The sequence below is a fragment of the Orycteropus afer genome, unplaced genomic scaffold (genome assembly GCF_000298275.1).
Source record: "Orycteropus afer afer isolate SDZICR_OR568_19922 unplaced genomic scaffold, OryAfe1.0 scaffold00380, whole genome shotgun sequence".
In the NCBI taxonomy this organism is placed as follows: Eukaryota; Metazoa; Chordata; class Mammalia; order Tubulidentata; family Orycteropodidae; genus Orycteropus; species Orycteropus afer.
Genome location: NW_006921967.1, coordinates 1410574 through 1429960, shown reverse-complemented (window position 1 = coordinate 1429960; position 19387 = coordinate 1410574). Strand labels below are relative to the sequence as shown.

The 19387-nt window shown below is 36.5% G+C and overlaps 1 protein-coding gene across 1 annotated transcript in view; it reads right to left on the bottom strand.

Annotated features, from left to right (window-relative positions):
• Positions 1-19387, bottom strand: part of MYO6 (myosin VI) — a 118573-nt gene that overhangs the window by 79662 nt on the left and 19524 nt on the right. Inside the window, exons 3-8 of the mRNA XM_042782585.1 lie at positions 15740-15813; positions 12443-12572; positions 10263-10368; positions 8962-9017; positions 5448-5545; positions 4721-4885 (exon numbers count right to left, since the gene is read on the bottom strand). Of these exons, the coding sequence (XP_042638519.1) occupies positions 4721-4885; positions 5448-5545; positions 8962-9017; positions 10263-10368; positions 12443-12572; positions 15740-15813 (629 nt within the window). The remainder of the gene's footprint in view (positions 1-4720; positions 4886-5447; positions 5546-8961; positions 9018-10262; positions 10369-12442; positions 12573-15739; positions 15814-19387) is intronic.

The window sequence follows — 19387 nt, the reverse complement described above, 5'->3', positions numbered from 1 at the left end:
GTTATACACACCATCAAATGCTTTTGCATAGTCAATAAAACACAAGTAAACATCTTTCTGGTATTCTTTACTTTGAGCCAAGGTCCATCTGACATCAGCAATGATATTCATCATTCCACATCCTCTTCTGAATCCAGCCTGCACCTCTGGAAGTTCTCTGTCAATATACTGTTGCAACTGTTTTTGAGTTATCTTCAGCAAGATTTTACTTACACTGTGATATTAATGATATTGTTCAATAATTTCCACATTCTGTGGGATCACCTTTCTTTGGAATGGGTATAAATATGGATCTCTTCCAGTCAGTTGCCCAGGTAGCTGGCTTCCAAATCTCTTGGCATAACTGACTGAGTGCCTCCAGTGTGGCATCCATTTGTTAAAATATCTCAATGGGTATTCCATCAATTCCTGGAGCCTTGTTCTTCGCCGATTTCCTAGTGCAGCTTCGACCTCTTCCCTCAATACCATTGGTTCTTGAATATATGCCACTTCCTGAAATGGATGAAGATTGACCAGTTCTTTTTGGTAGTGACTCTGTGTATTCCTTTCATCTTCTTTTGATGCTTCCTGCATCATTCAATAGTTTGCCCACAGAATCTTTCAGTTTTGCAACTCAAGGCTTACATTTTTTTCCTCAGTCCTTTCAGCTTGAGAAATGCCAAGCATTTTCTTTCCTTTTGGTTTTCTAACTTCAGGTCTTTGCACATTTCATTATAGTAATTTGGCTTTGTCTACTCAAGCTGCTCTTTGCAAACTTCAGTTCAGCTCTTTTATCTTGTCATTTCTTCCATTTGTTTTAGCTACTCTTCACTCAATGGCAAGTTTCAGAGTCTTTTCTGTCATCCATTTTAGTCTTCTCTTTCTTTCTTGTATTTTTAATGACCTCTTGCTTTCTTCATGGATGATGCTCTTGATGTCATCCCACAATTCTTCTGGTTTTCAGTCATCGGTGTTCAATGCATCAAATCTATTCTTTAGATGGTCTCTAAATGCAGAAGGGATATATTGAAGATCATATTTTGGCTCTCGTGGACTTGTTTTAATTGTCTTCAACTTCACGTTGAACTTGCATATAAGCAGTTGATGGTCTGTTCCACAATCCGCTCCTGGCCTAGTTTTGTCTGAAGATATTGAGCTTTTCCATTGCCTCTTACCACAGATGTAGTCAATTTGATTCCTGTGTACTCCGTCTGGCAAAGTCCACATGTATAGCCACCCTTTGTGTTGTTGAAAAAACGTATTTGCAATGAATAAGTCATTGGTCTTGCAAAATTCTATCATGCGATCTCCAGTGTTATTTCTGTCTCCAAGGCCAAATTTTCCAACTACTGATGATTCTTCTTTGTTTTCAAGTTTTGCATTCCAATCACCAGTGATAAACAACCTATCTCGATTGCATGTTTGGTCAATTTCAGACTGCAGAAGTTGATAAAAATCTTCAATATACTCATCTTTGGCTTGGTGGTTAGTGCACAAATTTGAGTAATAGTCGTTATTAACTGGTATTCCTTATCGGTGTATGGATATTATCCTATCACTGACAGCACTGTATGTCAGAACAGATCTTGAAACACCTTTTGTGATGATGAATGCCACGCCATTCCTCTTCAATTTGTCATTCCCAGCATAGTAGATCATATGGTTGTCTGATTCAAAATGGCCAAACTGGTCCATTTCAGCTCACTAATGCCTAGGATATCAATCTTTATGCATTCCATTTCATTTTGACAACTTCCAATTTTCCTAGATTCATACTTCATACATTCCATGTTCCGATTATTGTTTCTCCTTGATTTGAGTTGTGCCACGTCAGCACATGAAGGTCCTGAAAGACTTACTTTATCCATATCATTAAGGTTGGTTCTATTTGAAAGAGGCTGCTCTTTCCCAATCCTATTTTGAGTGCCTTCTGACCCAAGGGGCTAGTCTTCCTGCACCGTGTCAGACAATGTTTCCAAGGTATTCATAAAGTTGCCCAGTAATGTATCAGATAGTGTTTCTCTGCTAATCATAAGGTTTTCCTTGGCCAATTTTTGAGAAGTGGATGGCCTCCTCCTTCTTCCTAGTCTGTCTTAGTCTGTAAGACTAAGGTTTCTACATTGAAACCTATGCACCATGTCACTATAGTTTTGTGTATTTCACTGTACATAAATTATAGTTCAATAAAATGTATTTTTTTTAAAAAAGATGCATTTTAATAGCATAAAATTTAAAATTTCTGATTACATATTAAAAGCAATTGCTTGAAATAATGAGAAGTTGGGCCATAAAAACAAAATACACATAACATATACACATACAGAGCACAATAATTAAATACAATCATATGTGTCATAATTCTCTAATGAAGGATTCTACCCAAATAGGATTATTAGAATTCCTGGTGTTATTATGTGTTGTATTGTGTCTGCAAAACAGACATGTTAATGTCCTGATTTCCCATGCCTCCACTTGTGAATATGACCCTATCTGGAAATAGGGTTCCTGTAGAAGTGATTAGTTAGGTTAAGATCAGATCCTTCAGGTGGGCCTTAATCTTTTTATGACTGATGTCCTTTATAAGAAGAGGAGAAGAGACACAGAGGGAAGATGATCATGTGAAGACAGAGACAGATACTGGAATCATACTTCCACAAGCCAAGGAGTGTCTAGGGCTCCAGAAACTGGGAGAGGTTAAGAAAGGATCTTTCCCTAGAACCTTTGGAGAATAAACCTGCTGTCACTCTGAATCCCAATTGTTAACTTCCAGAACTGTGAGGCAACAGATTGCTGTTGTTTTTAAGCTATAGAGTTTGTGGTAATTAATTACAGCAGCCCTAAGAAACTAATACACCTGAGCACCTTTGTACAAACTACATTCCTTACCCCCATCCCATGATTCCCACCAGTTACCAGTTGCTGAGTCAATTTTCTGGTGAGCTCATATGTTAGAGAACTGTGTTCCACAGGGTTATCAAGGGCTGATCTTTCGGAAGTAGACTGCTTGGCCTTCTTCTGAGGCATCTCTGAGTGAACTCAAACCTCCAACCTTTCAATTAGCAACCAAGAATGTTTGCACCAGAGACTCCATAGACCCCCTTACGGGCACAGTATTTTCTGGATGAGAATCTGTAAATTATGCTATGCCATTCCCAGTCAACATTCCTGAAATTCTTCTCCCATGGCTCCTGTGACACTCAGAACTCCTGATTTTCCTTGTACTTCTCTTACTACTCCACATGTGCTTTCTTTCTTGGGAAACTCTTCCTCTGCTCATCCTGTTCAACTCCAGAGTTTGCACCCTGGCATGTTTCTCTACATTATGAAATTTCCCTGGACAATCTCATCTGCACACTGTTGCAGTTTTAACTATCACCAGAGTACTGACCCAACTGTCTTCCAGACATCTACACTTAGGTGATCCATCCTGCATGCCACAAAACCAACATACGACCCCAATAACAGTATTATACATCTACCCAGGATCTCCAGTCAGAAATAGAAACATTATTTCACACTTATCTTTCTTGTACCATATACAATGTCCAAGACTTATGAATTTCACTTCCTAATATTTTGCATATCCCCTCCTCTGTAATCTTACTACTGTTGACCTAATTCAGGCACTTGAAAACTACCAAAACCAGTCACTGTTGAGTTAAATCCAATTCACGTGTTACAGAGTAGAACTGCACACCAAAAGGTTTTCAGAGCCTTTGATTTTTCTGAAGCAGATCACTAGCCCTTTGTCTACGGTATGAGTTAGAACCACCAACCTTCTGGTTAATAGTCAAATGCTTACCCATTTATACCACCCAAGGACTCCTATTTAGGCACTTAGTATCTCTTATTCTATCTATTGCTATAGGTTCCTAATCAGTCCACCTCTGCTTTTAATTTCTACCTAACTCCTTCCCTATCCCCTTAAAGTTATCTTCCATCCTAATGCCAGAGTGAAGCATATAGATCTGGTATCTAATTTTCTACCTAAAGTTTATTAACTACAGAAGTAAGACCAAGCTCTCCAGTGTCACCTCCCACTTCTTTCTGCCTTACCCTTTAGATGTTTCTGGTCTTTCTTTATTCATGCTCTTCCATTTAGCAGAAATACCCTACCCATCTTTCTTCATCTAATTAAACCTCTTCCAGTAAGCTTTCTAACATTCCCAGGCTGTCACAGCTGTCTATGCATCTGTCTCTCTTGTTATTCAACATATTATGTATCAGTTAATGTGTGTGTATATGTTTCCTACGAGATTCTACATTGCTCAGAACAGAAACTACTGTGTCTTATTTTTCTTTGTACCCCTGGCATAATGCAATAAATACCCCTGGGGAGGCAATAAATATTTGTTGTTGAACTAAATTAAGGAAGACAATTATATGTCCTTTATAAATATTAATTCACTGGTCAAACTGTTTTTACAGATAAGTCAAAGGTAACGTTAAAGCTAGCATTACAGAACTATTATAAATTTCTTATCAAGCTTAAATTAATAAGAGGTTTAACATCTATCCTTTTACATATCCCATTACGTATCTCCTCATACAGTAGTATATTATAAACTTGTCAGTAAATTTCAACAGAAATAACTCAATATAGCTGTCATTCTATCACATTACACTTTATTTAATGAAATTTACATACAATTAGGTATCCAAATCTCACTGAAATAAATTTTAGAATTGAAGGCAATTCAATTTGCACAAATTGTATGAAATTTCTTTTCATTCAACCTACCCGAAAATTATCCGGGGAGCTCAAATGAAGTTTTTCCCTAATGTCTTCAGAAGCACCAGCACACAACCTATAAAAGATATGATAATTCCTTTCCTCTTTGCCTTGAACACAGATCCTAGATTTCTCTAGAAGATAATGTGAAACAAATCCTCCAACAACTGAACTCTAAAAAACAAAAAAGAGAAAATACATTTTTGCATTTAAAGTCTTAAAGTATAACTTATCAATACTAAATTATTCATTTTTTCTAATAACAACTGTCTAGTAAAGAAGTTGCAATATTTATCAAGTAACGGGAAAAATTATAACAAAATGTAGGTTTAAAGTATCTACAGAAGTTGTCCCTCATTTGAAACATCTTCATTAGAAGTCGTGAGTCCCGTTAGAATCAGAATTGGTTTTGCACTTCACCTTGATCCAAGTTCAGCTAGAATGTTTTACAAGAGAAGCAGCTCTAAGGTAATACTCAATGCTGAAGTCAAATCCAATATCTGGGTTATAAATTGTGAAAGAAGCTTTTGGATAGTCCTTTCATATAAAGTGAATATATGTATTTTCTCTAAATTATTTAAAGTAACAGAGAGAAACTTACATGGATTTACTATGAGCTCCAGTACAGTTGCAACTCCAATTTACCCAGAAATGATGGACACCACCAATTCTATCAAGACATTTCTACTTCTCACACACTCTCCAAATATACCACCAAAAATTGATTGTCACTTACCTTTTCATTAAAATGTATTTCTACAAATTTTCCAAATCGACTGCTATTATTGTTGCGAACAGTCTTTGCATTTCCAAAAGCTTCTAAAAGTGGATTGGCTATTGAGAAAATGAAATTAATCCATTAAAAAATTAACATAAAGAAAAACTGCCAAATAGCACAAATAGTAAGATTCTATTTTATAGACAGGAGCTCTAGTAGCATAGTACCTAAGGCACTTGACTGCTAACCAGAAGGCTGGTGGTTCAAACCCACCAGCCACTCCTTGGAAGGAAGATGGGGAAATCTACTTCTATAGTAATACCACCTCAGAAACCCAAGGAGGGGTCGCTATGAGTCGGGTCCAACTTGACGGCACACAACAACAACAACAATTTTATAGACAGGTAGGCAGGTAAGTAGATAAAGACAGACAGAAAAAAGACCTAAAGAATACATTAACAAGGAGGAATCTGCATGCAATGTCAAGGCCTATAGATATTTATTAACTATTTGCATTTGACTGCCAACCAGAAAATTGATGGTTCAAACCCACCAGCCACTCCGTGGATGGAAGACTGGGCAATCTACTTCTGTAAGATTTACTGCCTCAGAAACCCAATGGGGGTCACATGAGTAGGAATCGACTAGATGGCAGTTGAGTTTGTTTTTAGTTTGTATCTACTATGCTATTGCTACTGTTAGGTGCCATCAAGTCAATTCTGACACACAGTGACCCTCCTGTGTGATGGAGTACAACTTCCCCATAGGGTTTTCTTGGCTACAACCTTTACCAAAGTAGATCTACTACTATGCAAAATGAAGGAGATGGGAAAATTAGTAATTATATTATCTACCATGGTCTCTAGGGAGACTGGTAGCACAGTGCCTAAGGCATCTGACTGTTAACCAGAAGGTTCGTGGTTCAAACCCACCAGCCACTCCGTCGAAGCAAGACTGGGCAATCTACTTCCATAAAGATTTACCACCTCAGAAACCTAATGGGGTCGCTATGAGTCAGAATCGACACAATGGCAGTGGGTTTGGTTTTTGGTTTTACCATGGTCCTCCTCATAAGGAACTGAGTGTTACACAGAAGTAAAATCAGTGTGATAGGTACTAGTATAAGAAAAAGTGGTCAAACCAATCTAGGGAGTTGGGAAGGTTTAACTAAAATTAGGTAACAGTTTTAGGTATATCAGTCTGGGCTAAGTTTTACAGGATAGGCAGGAGTTGGCAAAGTAGAAAAAGAAGTGGGGAAAGAGTATTCAAAGAAAACAAACAGCATATAACATTTCTGAGACCATAAAAAGCAACGAAGATTACAGCTTATTCTCAAGAGAATGTGCATCTCAAGTGAATGAATCAAAACAATAATCTGTTGAGTTAACTTATAATTTTTCCTTTCTTACTTACTTATTCAATTTTAATGGGTGTTTTTGTCACTAAGTAAGGTACTTTATTGTTGGTAATCCATCACTCACATCTGGTGTCACACAACCACAATTGAGAATTATAAGTACAACTAGAAAATTATTCATATTAAGATGATTTCATTAAAATGAGAAACTTTATTAACAAACAAGTTTAAAAATATTTATTAGAGCTGTATTAAGAAGTACCTGGCTACATTTTGTTGTTGTTGTTATGTGCCGTCGAGTCAAACCCGACTCATAGCGACCCCTCCTTGGGTTTCCGAGGCAGTATCACTACGGAAGTAGGATTGCCCAACCTTCCTTTCGAGGAGTGGCTGGTGGGTTTGAACCACCAGCCGTCTGGTTAGCAGGCAAGTGTCTTAGCCACTATGTGAGCTCTGGTAGCACAGTGGCTAAAAGCACTTGACTGCTAACCAGAAGGCTGGCGGTTCAAACCCACCAGCCACTCCTCGGAAGGAAGGTTGGGCAATCCTACTTCCGTAGTGATAATGCCTCGGAAACCCAAGGAGGGGTCGCTATGAGTCGGGGCTGACTTGACGGCACATAACAACAACAACAACAACAACAACAAAAGCTACATTTTACTTAACTGTGGAAAAAATGCACATCCTTTTGCTATTACCTAGCAAAATGCATGAATATATTACACCCTTATAAGTTTTTGTTCAACTGATATTCTTTAAATGTCAGAAGATGCTACAGTGTGTATTTAGTGTAGCACAGAATGGTTAAGATGCCTAGGTTTATATGGCAGTTCCACAACTTAGCAATATACTCTTGGACAACTTACTGAAACTCTCATTACCTCAGTTTCTTAACTGTAAAACAGGTGGATAATATCTACCTTACTCTCTGAAGATTTAATTAAGTAACAGATTCTAAGCACATCATACAATGCCCAATACCTCTTATATATGCTACAGAATCATCACCATTATAAAAGTACTTACTTTTATATATTTTTATTTATTTATTTATTTTTGCCCAGTGGGGGAAAAGTGAGGAAAGGATAAAGAGAAAGCGTTTTCAGAGAAATCTAAACACCTCCAAAGCACTACAGGACACCAGCATGGAATCAGAGGAAACATGACTCATAATTGGAGCAAAGCAAAGACGGCAGACCACACCTGGCACTGGAGGTGCTATTCCAGATTTGGGGCTTGATCTTGAGAGCAATATGAAGCCATTAAAGGATTTAAAGCAAAAGAAATCATTCCAGCTTCAATACAGAGAATAGATTAATGGAAAGAAAGAATACAAGTAGAGAAATCAGACAGGAGTCTATGATAGGGGAGGGGTAGAAGCTGTGGTGTCTAGACTCAGTATGATATAGCCTAGATGAGAAATTTCCACATAGACTATAAGAAGAATTTCTAAAGGATATACAAACACAAACAGCTTAAGGAAATCAGCTTCCACACAGATTCTTTCTTTAAAATAATTTGCCTGAAGAGCACTTTATTCCCAGTAACTCTTGTGGGAGACAAAAAAAACATACCCTCCTGGTGCATCTCAAACATTACCATAGTACAATTGGGGAGGTGGAAGTCAAAAGCAAGAAAACCAGGTCCACAAAATCAAGAGGCCAGAGAGCTTCCTATATTTCTTCCATTCATTCAGCAGATTTTTATGGAGCACATACTATTTGTAAGGTACTATTCCAGAGACAAAAGGACCCTGGTGGCACAATGGTTAAGCACTCAGCTGCTAATCAAAACTGCAGCCTCTCCGCGTGAGAAAGATGTGGCAGTCTGCTTCCATAAAGATTTACGGAAACTTTGTGGGGGCAGTTCTACTCTGTCTTACACGGTCACTATGAGTCAGAATCAACTCAATGACAGTGGTTTGGTTTGGGGTTATTCCAAGCACTTGGGATATAAATTAAAAATTCCTGTCCTATTAGAGCTCTTATGAGATGAGGAAGGACACTAAAATGAAGGAACTCAGAAGATGATAATTAACTGAGCAAAGATGTGGAAAAGATGGGAGTCATTTGGACCTCTGGGGAAAGACCATTCCAGATCACTGAAAGGATTCCCTTAACTTAATTTCATTACATTCATCACAACAGGAAATGGAGTTTTAAAAATTAACAATACCTTCAACAATTCGATCATCAATATCTTGACCTGTTCCGTAAGACTCAGTCAGATACCTGTAATATATAGGATAAGGAAATGTTTAGACAACAGTAAGATTGCATATATTATATTTACAGCTTTAATATCATTTAAAAGAAACTTAGTTGTAGTATCTGTATGTTTAAAAATTACAAGCGTATGTTTAGATCCAAGTATTTTGTCACAGCTTCTTAAACTTATTTAAAATTCTATTTTGACTGCCTTTAACATTCAAATCAGTATTTCCTTTAACTGCTTTGTGGGACATTCTGATTTTAACTAACAATTTGATTTTAAATATGACACACATTTCATGCAGGAATATTCTCTTCTGTATGAGATACCAAAGTCATTTATGATAGGCTATTAATTCAATTGAGAAAATAAGGCAATCTGCCACTGAAACACTAGGAAGTTACCACAATTCACATTGTGCCACACTGAAAGGTACAACATGTTAGAATGGCTATTTGCCTGTTATATTTCAAAACAAATGGCAATATACAATATAAGTTTCTATCACAACATAAGTTTACAGTTTCTTAATTTTTTGTTCATTATCAGGTGTATATCAGCAGAGACTCACCATATGACTATCACATACATTACGAAAAGAATAAGAGCATTCACTTAACCAAAACTGCATATGTATAATAAACTCTTCGATAGATTTTATGTAAATAACAGAACAGCATATACACTGGCATTAACAAACAGCAAAATTTCAAAAAGTGTGGTGCCACACAACCATCAACCTACAGCTGTAATAAAGTGGGAGCTCTGAAAAGAATTCAGAATGCACTGGTCCTAGCAGAACATTCACCACTGGATTTATTCCCTGAGTCTGAAAATTGAAAGTACTATAATTAGGGCTATGGTTCTTTCCATTTTTAAAATGCCAAGATGCAAAAAAAGTACAGAGTTTAATTTGAGGCAGCAAATGGGAATGGAGGTGGGAAAATAAAATTAAAAGGAGGGGGAGGGAGACAATCATCACAAACATGCAGTAAAAAATGTTCCACCTACACTAACAGCAGGGATATTGAGAACAGAATAGAAAGGTTGAACATTCCCAGATTTCCCTTTGCTAACCAGCACTGGTGTCCTCCAGAATCCCCAAGAAAATAACATTTTAAAGCTGGCATTCGACAATTTACCACTAGCATGTACATGAAATGCATGTTTCTTAAAAGGGATAAAGCCCACCATTTCAAATGTCTGCCAAAAGCAGTAATAAAAGTCAACCTGTTCAAAATATTCCAGATTGCCTGAATACTGACCTTAGAACAAATTTTGTATTTTCTGTTTTGCCAGCTCCTGATTCTCCAGAGACGATGATAGATTGACTCATTTTTAGCACTTTCATGTCTCGAAAAGCTTTATCAGCTAGGGTCAAAATAACACATTAAAGGTGAACAATCTATTTCATACAAACTTACTTAAGACAGAAATTTCATTAAAATCAAAGAGTACTTGCTCCTAAAGAAATGATAAATGTGTACTTTATAGTTAATCAAATTTTAAAATGAAAATCATTCAAGAATTTCAAAACATTTCTAAAAGTGTTTACTGAAAATACTCTTATTATCCTGACAGCTGAGTAATATGAAATCCAAATAAACATCTCTTAAGTCTGTACTGGAATATTTCCATATTATTAGCTGGGGCCCAGGACTCCATAACACAAGAGCAGATCTGCAGAGGGATAAAAAACGCTCCCTAAGCATAACTAATGAAGTCCCCAGAGAAAAGCAGGAAGTAACAAGCTTCCAATTAAGTTACCTGGCAACCAAAAATTCTGCTGGAGAAAAATAATTATAACTGTGAAATATATCTACAAGTTTTTTTTTTCTTTTGAAACTATTATCAAATTTAAACATCTCACAGAATTTATTAGCATTTCAAAGATAGAAAAAATTAACTGCTTTAAATTTCCTATATTTGCCATTTCAAATACATACCCATACACATTTTTATAACTAACCTGTAAAAAAATCCATTGACATCAAGTCAATTTCAACTCATAGCAACCCTGTAAGACAGAGTAGAACTGCCCATAGGGTTTTCAAGGCTGTAAGCTTTACAGAAACAGATTGCTACATTTTTCTCCTGCAGAGTGGCTGGTGGGTTCGAAACACCAACCCTTTAGTTAACAGCCAACCTCTTATATATACGTAAGATATACATAAGATTAGAGGAACCAGTTAAGTACAAATTAATTCAGTATTTTGTTAAAGAAATCTCCAATTAAAACAACTTTAATTCAAAACTAGTTCCTGACTAATATGGCCCTAAGACAACTGTTTCTCACTTCAGAGATGTGCTACTTATCTTTGAAAAATAAAGATTTACAAATGGCTTTTACTCTAAGTACCAACTACACACTAAATGCTAGAATATGCCCATCTCCTTGACCAATTTTACCAGCAACCTGCTCTACATACTTCTGTGGAATCACTCTAAACACCTTTTATTAGCAGTGAAAGTCTAAAAATAAAAGTTGGTTTATTTCTATTTTAAACACATAGCTTCTCTCCAGTGATGAGCTTGCTCACATTGAGGTTCTAAGTTTTGTCCCATTTTTGCCAGATGAGAGAGAACATACCAATGCTCATTAGAGCTTCTCAGTACAACAAATTAACCTACTGCTGCACCGGATATGGGCTGACATGTTTACCCTGCCTACTAATTCCATGGTCACCTAAATCATGAAATGAAGGCTGAAACAGGAATGAAGGGAAAGAAAAAAAAGAGAGAGAGAGAGCAAGAGAAACTGCACTAAAAACCAACACTAAGAATGTTACAATTTAACTGTTCATTATGTTTGGCTCAAAAGAGTTAGCTAACATCTGTATTTGCTGCCACCAGCTACCAGTGAGGACAATTTGTAATTTTGGTCAAATAACTTCATTTCTCTGTGCCTCAGAGCTATAGTGCTTCAAGATGAGAGAGGGGATGAGAAAGGCAAAGACAGATACTATGGTTTTCGAAGCTGATTCCTCACAACATGAAGCTATATCACTTTCAGTTTTATGAAGCCCTGACACAAGATCATGCACAAAAGAAGCTGCTCTCACAGCTCCAATCTAACCTAGTAACACTCACAAATGATGACACGGATAACAGTGGAAGGTCTGGGGCCTCAAAGTTGTGAAAAATTACACATTTCATATGGAGCTGGCCGTGTTGAGGAGTCAAAAGAACCATCAGGTCAGATTTTATAATGTCTGGCTTTCAAATGGGTGGACACATTTATTAGGAAGGACATAGGTTTTTAACATAGGTAATATATGACTAAACCATGAGCTGGCTGCAAAGATATTCTTCCCCACTCTACGTAAAATATATGGTCCTAACAATGTTAATATACCATAAATGCATGCAAGTCCTCCAAAACATATTCAACTCAGTTAACTTCTACAATATAAGAAGGTACTTAAGATACAATTAAATTACATACCAATTGCAAAAACATGAGGTGGCATGGTCCCAAGAGATTTCCCCTGATATGACCTTATTGTTTCTGAAGAATATATCTTAGGTATGTCAAAGTAGGGGTTCACTGCAATCAGAATGTTGGCGACATATGTCTGAACAGGAAAAGCACAAACATTTTCAAATTATAATTTTCATTTAAAACTAAACACAGATCACAGGAGAGACAAATCAAGAAAGTACAGCAAAAGAAATAAAGTAGATTTTATCTAGTCCCATACCTTCAAGATTCTATATAACTAGGACTCCAAAATGTACATTTTCAGCCCTGAACATTCCCTCATCTCTATAGGACCCGTATTTTTCCAACGCTTAATAAATATTTACATCTTCATGTCCAACAGGCATCTCAAATTCATCAAGTCCAAAGTCACGATTATTTCCCCCGACATCCTTCTGCCTAAAAGAAAATATTTTCTTCCTGTATCCTGTGCCAGGTTGATGCCATCACCACCAAGTCATCACAGACAGAAATCTGTCTGTAAGCCTACATTTCTATCAGCCTTTTCCTGGTAAGTCTATTTCTCAAATTGACTCTTCCAGTTCTATTTCTACAGCCCAAGTTTTGGTCATCTATATTCTTCAACTAGAGTACATTATTCACGTGCTCATAAATCTTGGGCTGCTACTGAAGAGTTTAATAGTGCTTGTAGGACCTCTCAGTCCATCCCGATCACTGAATGCCAAGGACTGATTTAGCTCTCTGGTGACCACTTGGTCCCAGACTTACTTACACTGTTTAGAACACTGAGGGGCTAAATATTTAATGAGTAATTTAAGCTTGCTTTTAAATTTGGAATTTAACGGTGGCTTTACAAGATCAGAAAAATGTATCTATAAAATTCCTTCTTGGGTAGGAAAAGAAAGTTGTAGTTTAGTTATAAGGGCAAAATGAGGATATGCAGGTCCACATTCTTCTCTTTGCTGCTTCTACTTGTGGAAGGGAAATGACGTGGAAATCCTAGACTATTAGACTACTAACCTAGAGTTTAGCGAATTTTCCCAAAAACATCTCCTGGATTAGAGTACAATATAAGGAATATCTAGATAATAATCTTTCTATGGAGAGAAAAAAAGAAAATCACAGGGATTTTAATAACCACGAAGAACATTAAATGTGGATTAGCTATCATTCTACTCAAATCTAAAGGAGGATGTGATAATTCCAATTAGTGAAAAATATAAAAATATCAAATATAAACTCTTATTTTAAATTGCTTCCTTCCCTTACATATTAACATACTAATAATGACTATAGTTATATATTGCTACTTTCTAATGGTTTTTATATAACTAAAAGGCGTAACTGACTTGGGGAAAAAAAAAAAAAAGCATACCAACTATGGCTTCAGTTAACTAAAAAATATTCTGTCTCCAAACAGGAACTCATGTTGAGACAGCCATGATCTAAAAGAGGTCATCTAACCGTAGACATATCTTACAAGAGAAAGTAGCAAAAGAAAGCTAAAAGGAACCCTAAAAACTCAGTTCTTCAATGTGATGCAGATATTATATATAAGGAGCAAAAACTTAAAATTTCCCAGAGAACTAGATATCATTTTTTTCTATCAATCACACAATTCAGCAAAGACTTGTAGATCAACTGCACCTAATGTGAAAAAATGGGGCAACTAACTTTTCTAAGTATAATTAAAATATTATACATAAATTTTCAGTTATTAATCTTCACAGTCAGGAAGTGTATTACTACTGTAACACAGAAAGCATTAAAAGACAGATGAGATAATAACCCAAAGGGCTATTAATCCTTTGCATAAACATCCCAAATAAAAATAAATTATCTCAGATAAAAAGAAATTACAATCACTCAGTAAAATAAAAAGATTTTCAAATCTCAAGAAGATATTAAAACAATTAAAATTTGTTCAAATAAAGAAGATTCCTACACTACCACGAAGTGATGTAAGACAGGTTTAAAAAAAAAAAAATTGAGAAGTTCTACCTGAAAACTGATGTGTTCTGTTTATACCAACTTTCCACTTTATTCACTAAAAGTTAAACCATTTGAACAAGCACAACATTAAAAATCTGTATTTTCTCAGTGCCAAGGGCAGTATTTAGCACACATCAAATGCCCAGTATGATCTGCCAATTGAGTGGATTTTGTATCAAGGTATTTTTTCTAATCGAGAATAGCCATATAAATATACTGCTTAATTGATTTTGAGAAATTCAAGAAACTCTTGAATATATACATACACACACACACACACACACATTCGAATGATGTCAAGTTAACTCTTTTGGAAAAAACTAGATTAGTTCTACTTCCCAGCTGTCACTACTTAGACAGATGGCAAAGACTAAAGGTAATTTAGTCAGAATTAAGTAAGTACAATTAGGCAAATTGATAGTGATATAAAAGACTAAGACTGTCATCTGATCTAAGAGGTTTCAAAGAAGCCATGTGTTTTCTTCGTTCAAAAATAATGAAGAGTCCCATCTTTATAAGAGGAGAACTATAGTGAGTAATTTATCTCCAGCCAACAAAGGAATCTACCACGAGATCGTATCAGAATAAAATCTTGTACACTAACCAATGAATACTTATAATTAAAGCATACCAGTCAGTATCCATCTGAATGACTGGTGTAAACCCTGATGATTTACATTAAAAGCATTCTTTTCATTTTCTAATATAGAATGTTAAAGCAAGATATCTAGAGCTTACTGAAACACTACAGAACTATTTAGGTTCTACGGTCAGCTTTCTGTGTTCTTGCTATTTCCTCACATACTGCCTTCTATTCTAATTTGTATTTTATCTTTATTCAAACTTTTTATTTCAATATATATTTCCTATAGGTTGCCTTAAATTCTCTATATAACAATATATATAACAATATAGAAATATATATTCTATATTTCTATATAACAATATAGAAAGTGGATTTATCAAATAGATCTACAAAGAGACACCAGAAAAACAAAATCAGAATGAAAAATAACTATAGTGTTTTAAAATAATCAACCTGGATGTTTTATTTTAGTCTGGAAGATATCAGATAATGTTTCTGAATTAATTTTCATTCCACAAGTATTAACTAAGTGCCTACTAGATGCCAGGAGTTAGAGCAGCTAATGAGGATAAAAATCATTGTCTTCACAGAGTGCACACTCCACTCAACAGGCTCAGATCATGTATGGTTTCCTGTTAGAAAATCTCAAGTCCAAAACATCAAACAGTAATATGTAAAATAAATAATCTCACAAAAACATAAACCATAGATAAAATACTTACATAAATTCTGTCTTTATTATACCGAACTTTGATATTATGGAGAAGTGTGGCTTCATTTAAATACATTAGTGAACCTAAGAAATAAAAATTTGTAAATTGTTATAAATTTTTTAAAAAGTAAAAATACTATTCTCTTAACCTAAAATCACTTTGACACATGCTGAAACTCAGTTGTCAGGTTAGATTTAATTCTACCTTTTTAAAGAACTGGTACATATAAAACCTAGAGAGTATCGTAAAACATATCCAGTTTACAAGCTTGTTACTGTAATATTTTTACAGAATGAATGACCAACCAGGTAAGTATCTCCTGTCTATTGATGAAGGACTCATCTGATGAAGAACACTTCATCAGTCACTAATCTAGCCTGAGACTCAGAATTTTACAGATAAAACTCAAAAGATAAAATATAGAACTGGAAGAGACTGTCAAATCACTTCACCAGAATCCCTCACAACTGATGTGACAAAATAAAAGAGTCCTGGAGAAATTACATACATCTTAACCCAGGATACACAGCTAATTAACTGAAGAATCAGGATGTTGTTGCTGTTGTTAGGTACCACTGAGTCAATTCTGACTCATACCAATTCCACATGAGAGAGGAGAACTGCCTTTATTGGGTTTTCTAGGCTGTACTCTTCACAGAAGCTGACTGTCATGTCTTTCTCACATGGAGTCACTGGGTGAGTTCAAACCACCAACCTTTCAGTTACCAGCCAAGCTCTTAACCATTATGCACCAGGACTCCTTAGAATCAGGATGGAAACCCTGTTTTCCTGGTATCTGTCTACCAACATGCCAAAGCTGACCCCTATCTTCCTGGTCTTCCATTCTCCTGAGTGCCATTTCTACACTTCTATTACATGCTAGGAGCTCAGGTAGCACAGTGCCTAAGGCATGTGACTGATAACCAGAAGGCTGGCAGTTCAAACTCACCAGTTGTTCCATGGAAGAAAGATGGGGCAATCTACTTCTGTAAAGATTTACCATCTCAGAAAACCAATAGGCGACACTATGCATTGGAATCGACTCAATGGCAGTGGGTTTGGTTTTATTACATGGTAAGTAGATAAAACTACTGCTCTTCCCAATGACCTTTTTTTGTTATTAGCACCACCATTTTTTAGGTCATCCAGATTGTAAACCTTAGTCAACACTCCGTTCATCTTCTTTTTCCTCTCCTGTTCTAACCAGATTTTAAGTCTTTGTAACATGTAACAAAGTACAGCACAAGCACAGGTGCAGGCTCATCACTGGCATTCATAATCTGAATCTCTGAAGTGTCTCTCCTTTCTTTACATTCCTACTGCCACAATTCAAGTTTAGGTCTCACTACCTCTTCTGTGATCACAGTAGCCACTTAATTATCTAGTGCCTAAGTCTCCCTGTTCTCTAATCCATCCTGCCTGGCACATTAATCTAACTAAATTATGCTGCTGTTGTTAACTGCTGTCAAGTGTGCCCTGACTCCTGTCAACTGCATGTGTTACAGAGTAGAACTGCCCCCATAGTCTTCAAGGCTGTAATCTTTATGGAAGCAACTGGCCAAGCCTTTCCTCCATAGTGCCTCTGGGTGGTTTCTAACAGCCAACCTTTAAGTTAGCATCCAATCACAAACTGCTCACATTATTCAGGCTCCCACATGTGATTAAATTTCTCTCCTACTCAAAAAACACCAGTGGGTCCCTATAAATGAACAAAGCCCACATTCAAGTTTGACATTCAAAGTCCTTAGTAAACCTGCATTCAATTGACCTTTCTATATAATTTTCCAAAATTCTTTTTAATACGATCTAAATTGCAGACAGAATGAACTATTAATTTAAACCCACATACCATTCACACATTTTCTTCTGCCTAAATTATCCTCTACCTGTCTGTTGTTGTTGTTGCTGTTAGGTGTCACTGAGTGGTTCCTACTCACAGTGACACCATGTACCACAGAACAGAACCCTGCCTGGTCCTGCACCATTTTCACAATCATTGCCATGCTTGAGCTCACTGCTGCAGACATATTACACTTATCCTTTAAGGTCAGTTCAAATATTATCTCACAAATGATTATTCCCCATTTCTCCCCATCTCTCACCAGAAATATTCTCTTCCTTGTGCCTTCTTTATAGTGCTTACCACATATTGCCAGTATTATAATTATATTCTTACATATCTGATTTTTGTTATTAAGTAAAATCCTTGAGGACACTACTTGACTTTTTTGTTTGATCCCTCACTGCTATTGCACAGTGTACAACATCTAATTCAACACATAACCAATGCTGTTAAACAAGAGTCTCTTGATACTCATAAAGACTGTTTATGCTTCAGCATATAATGCAGCTAGCTCACTTTCCAAGGGTACATGCCTTACTGCTTTTTCATGCCACTTAAGGCAGAATAAAACAGGGTGAGAAGAGAGCAGACCCTCCTAGCAGGTGGACGGCAGCTCTCCTTTGTAACGAGGAATGACAAGAGGGGTAGGCAGCAGAGGTGGACCTGGTTTGGGTTTTACTTCACCTCCCTTTCTGTATTCCTGCTCCTCCTTCCACCCTCATCCCTTAGGAGCCCGTGTCTACTTGTTGTCTTTTCCCTATCCAAAGCACTCTTCTGCACTACTCCCCTATCCCTCACCTTCCTCTGAAGTACCTGGTAGTATGAATTCTTCTGATCCCTCTAAGTAAGAAGTCCCGATCTCACATGACACTACCACCAGAGAGCTAATCATAAACCTTATACTGACGTGTGAATAGCTGCCATTTTCCTTTCTTTCCCTCCTTCTACATTCACCACTCACCTTCCCAAGGGTGACTATCAACTAAACCAAACACATCTCTAACTGTGATACATCTGCCAATAACAAAACAATTTTGGTGTGTGGGTCTTCCCCTTAAATCATGCTATTCAGGCTATTCTATTTTCACAAAGACATGGAAAGGGAAAGATAGAAAGGAAAATATTTGAGACACTTGTATTGCCAGAATGATTTTGGTGGTCTCAGTTGCCTGTGCCACCCTGAATTATGAACCTAGGGATGTTCACGTGAATTATCATCTGTCAGCAGCTGAAATTAATACAGTATAGACTACAAAATTGGAAAGAATCCTAACATGAGTGTTTATGAGTAAAAGAATGACTTTAAATATATTATAAAAATGTAGAATTGGTGTCTACTGCTGTTGAAGTTGTTTGAAGTTCCTGTGAAGTATCTACCGTGTCTTTGCCATGAATTATCATCTGTCAGCAACTGAGAATAATACTAACAGCAGCTTAAAAATCAGTATTAAAATGCTTTTATTTTCTTTTAGTTATTGACTTTGTATTCCTGATTTATTTTCCTATTCTGTCATTAATGCCCAACAGTCAAGTAAAAAGGCAACATTAACATGTTAATCTTTACATATGAAACCCTTCATACAGAAAGCATATAGCTTAAAAGCTGGCAATGAATTTGGCCACACTGTTGGGATACTACCAAAAAGGACATGTCTCTTTCAATAGGACATTTACCACACTGTTCAGAATGCTCTCTATCGACATCAAGCATCTACTACTATTATTTGAGAGAAGCAGGGAGTTTTAGTATTAGGGCTGGTGGAGTAATGCCTAAGGCACTTGACTGCTAACCAGAAAGCTGGCGGTTCAAACCC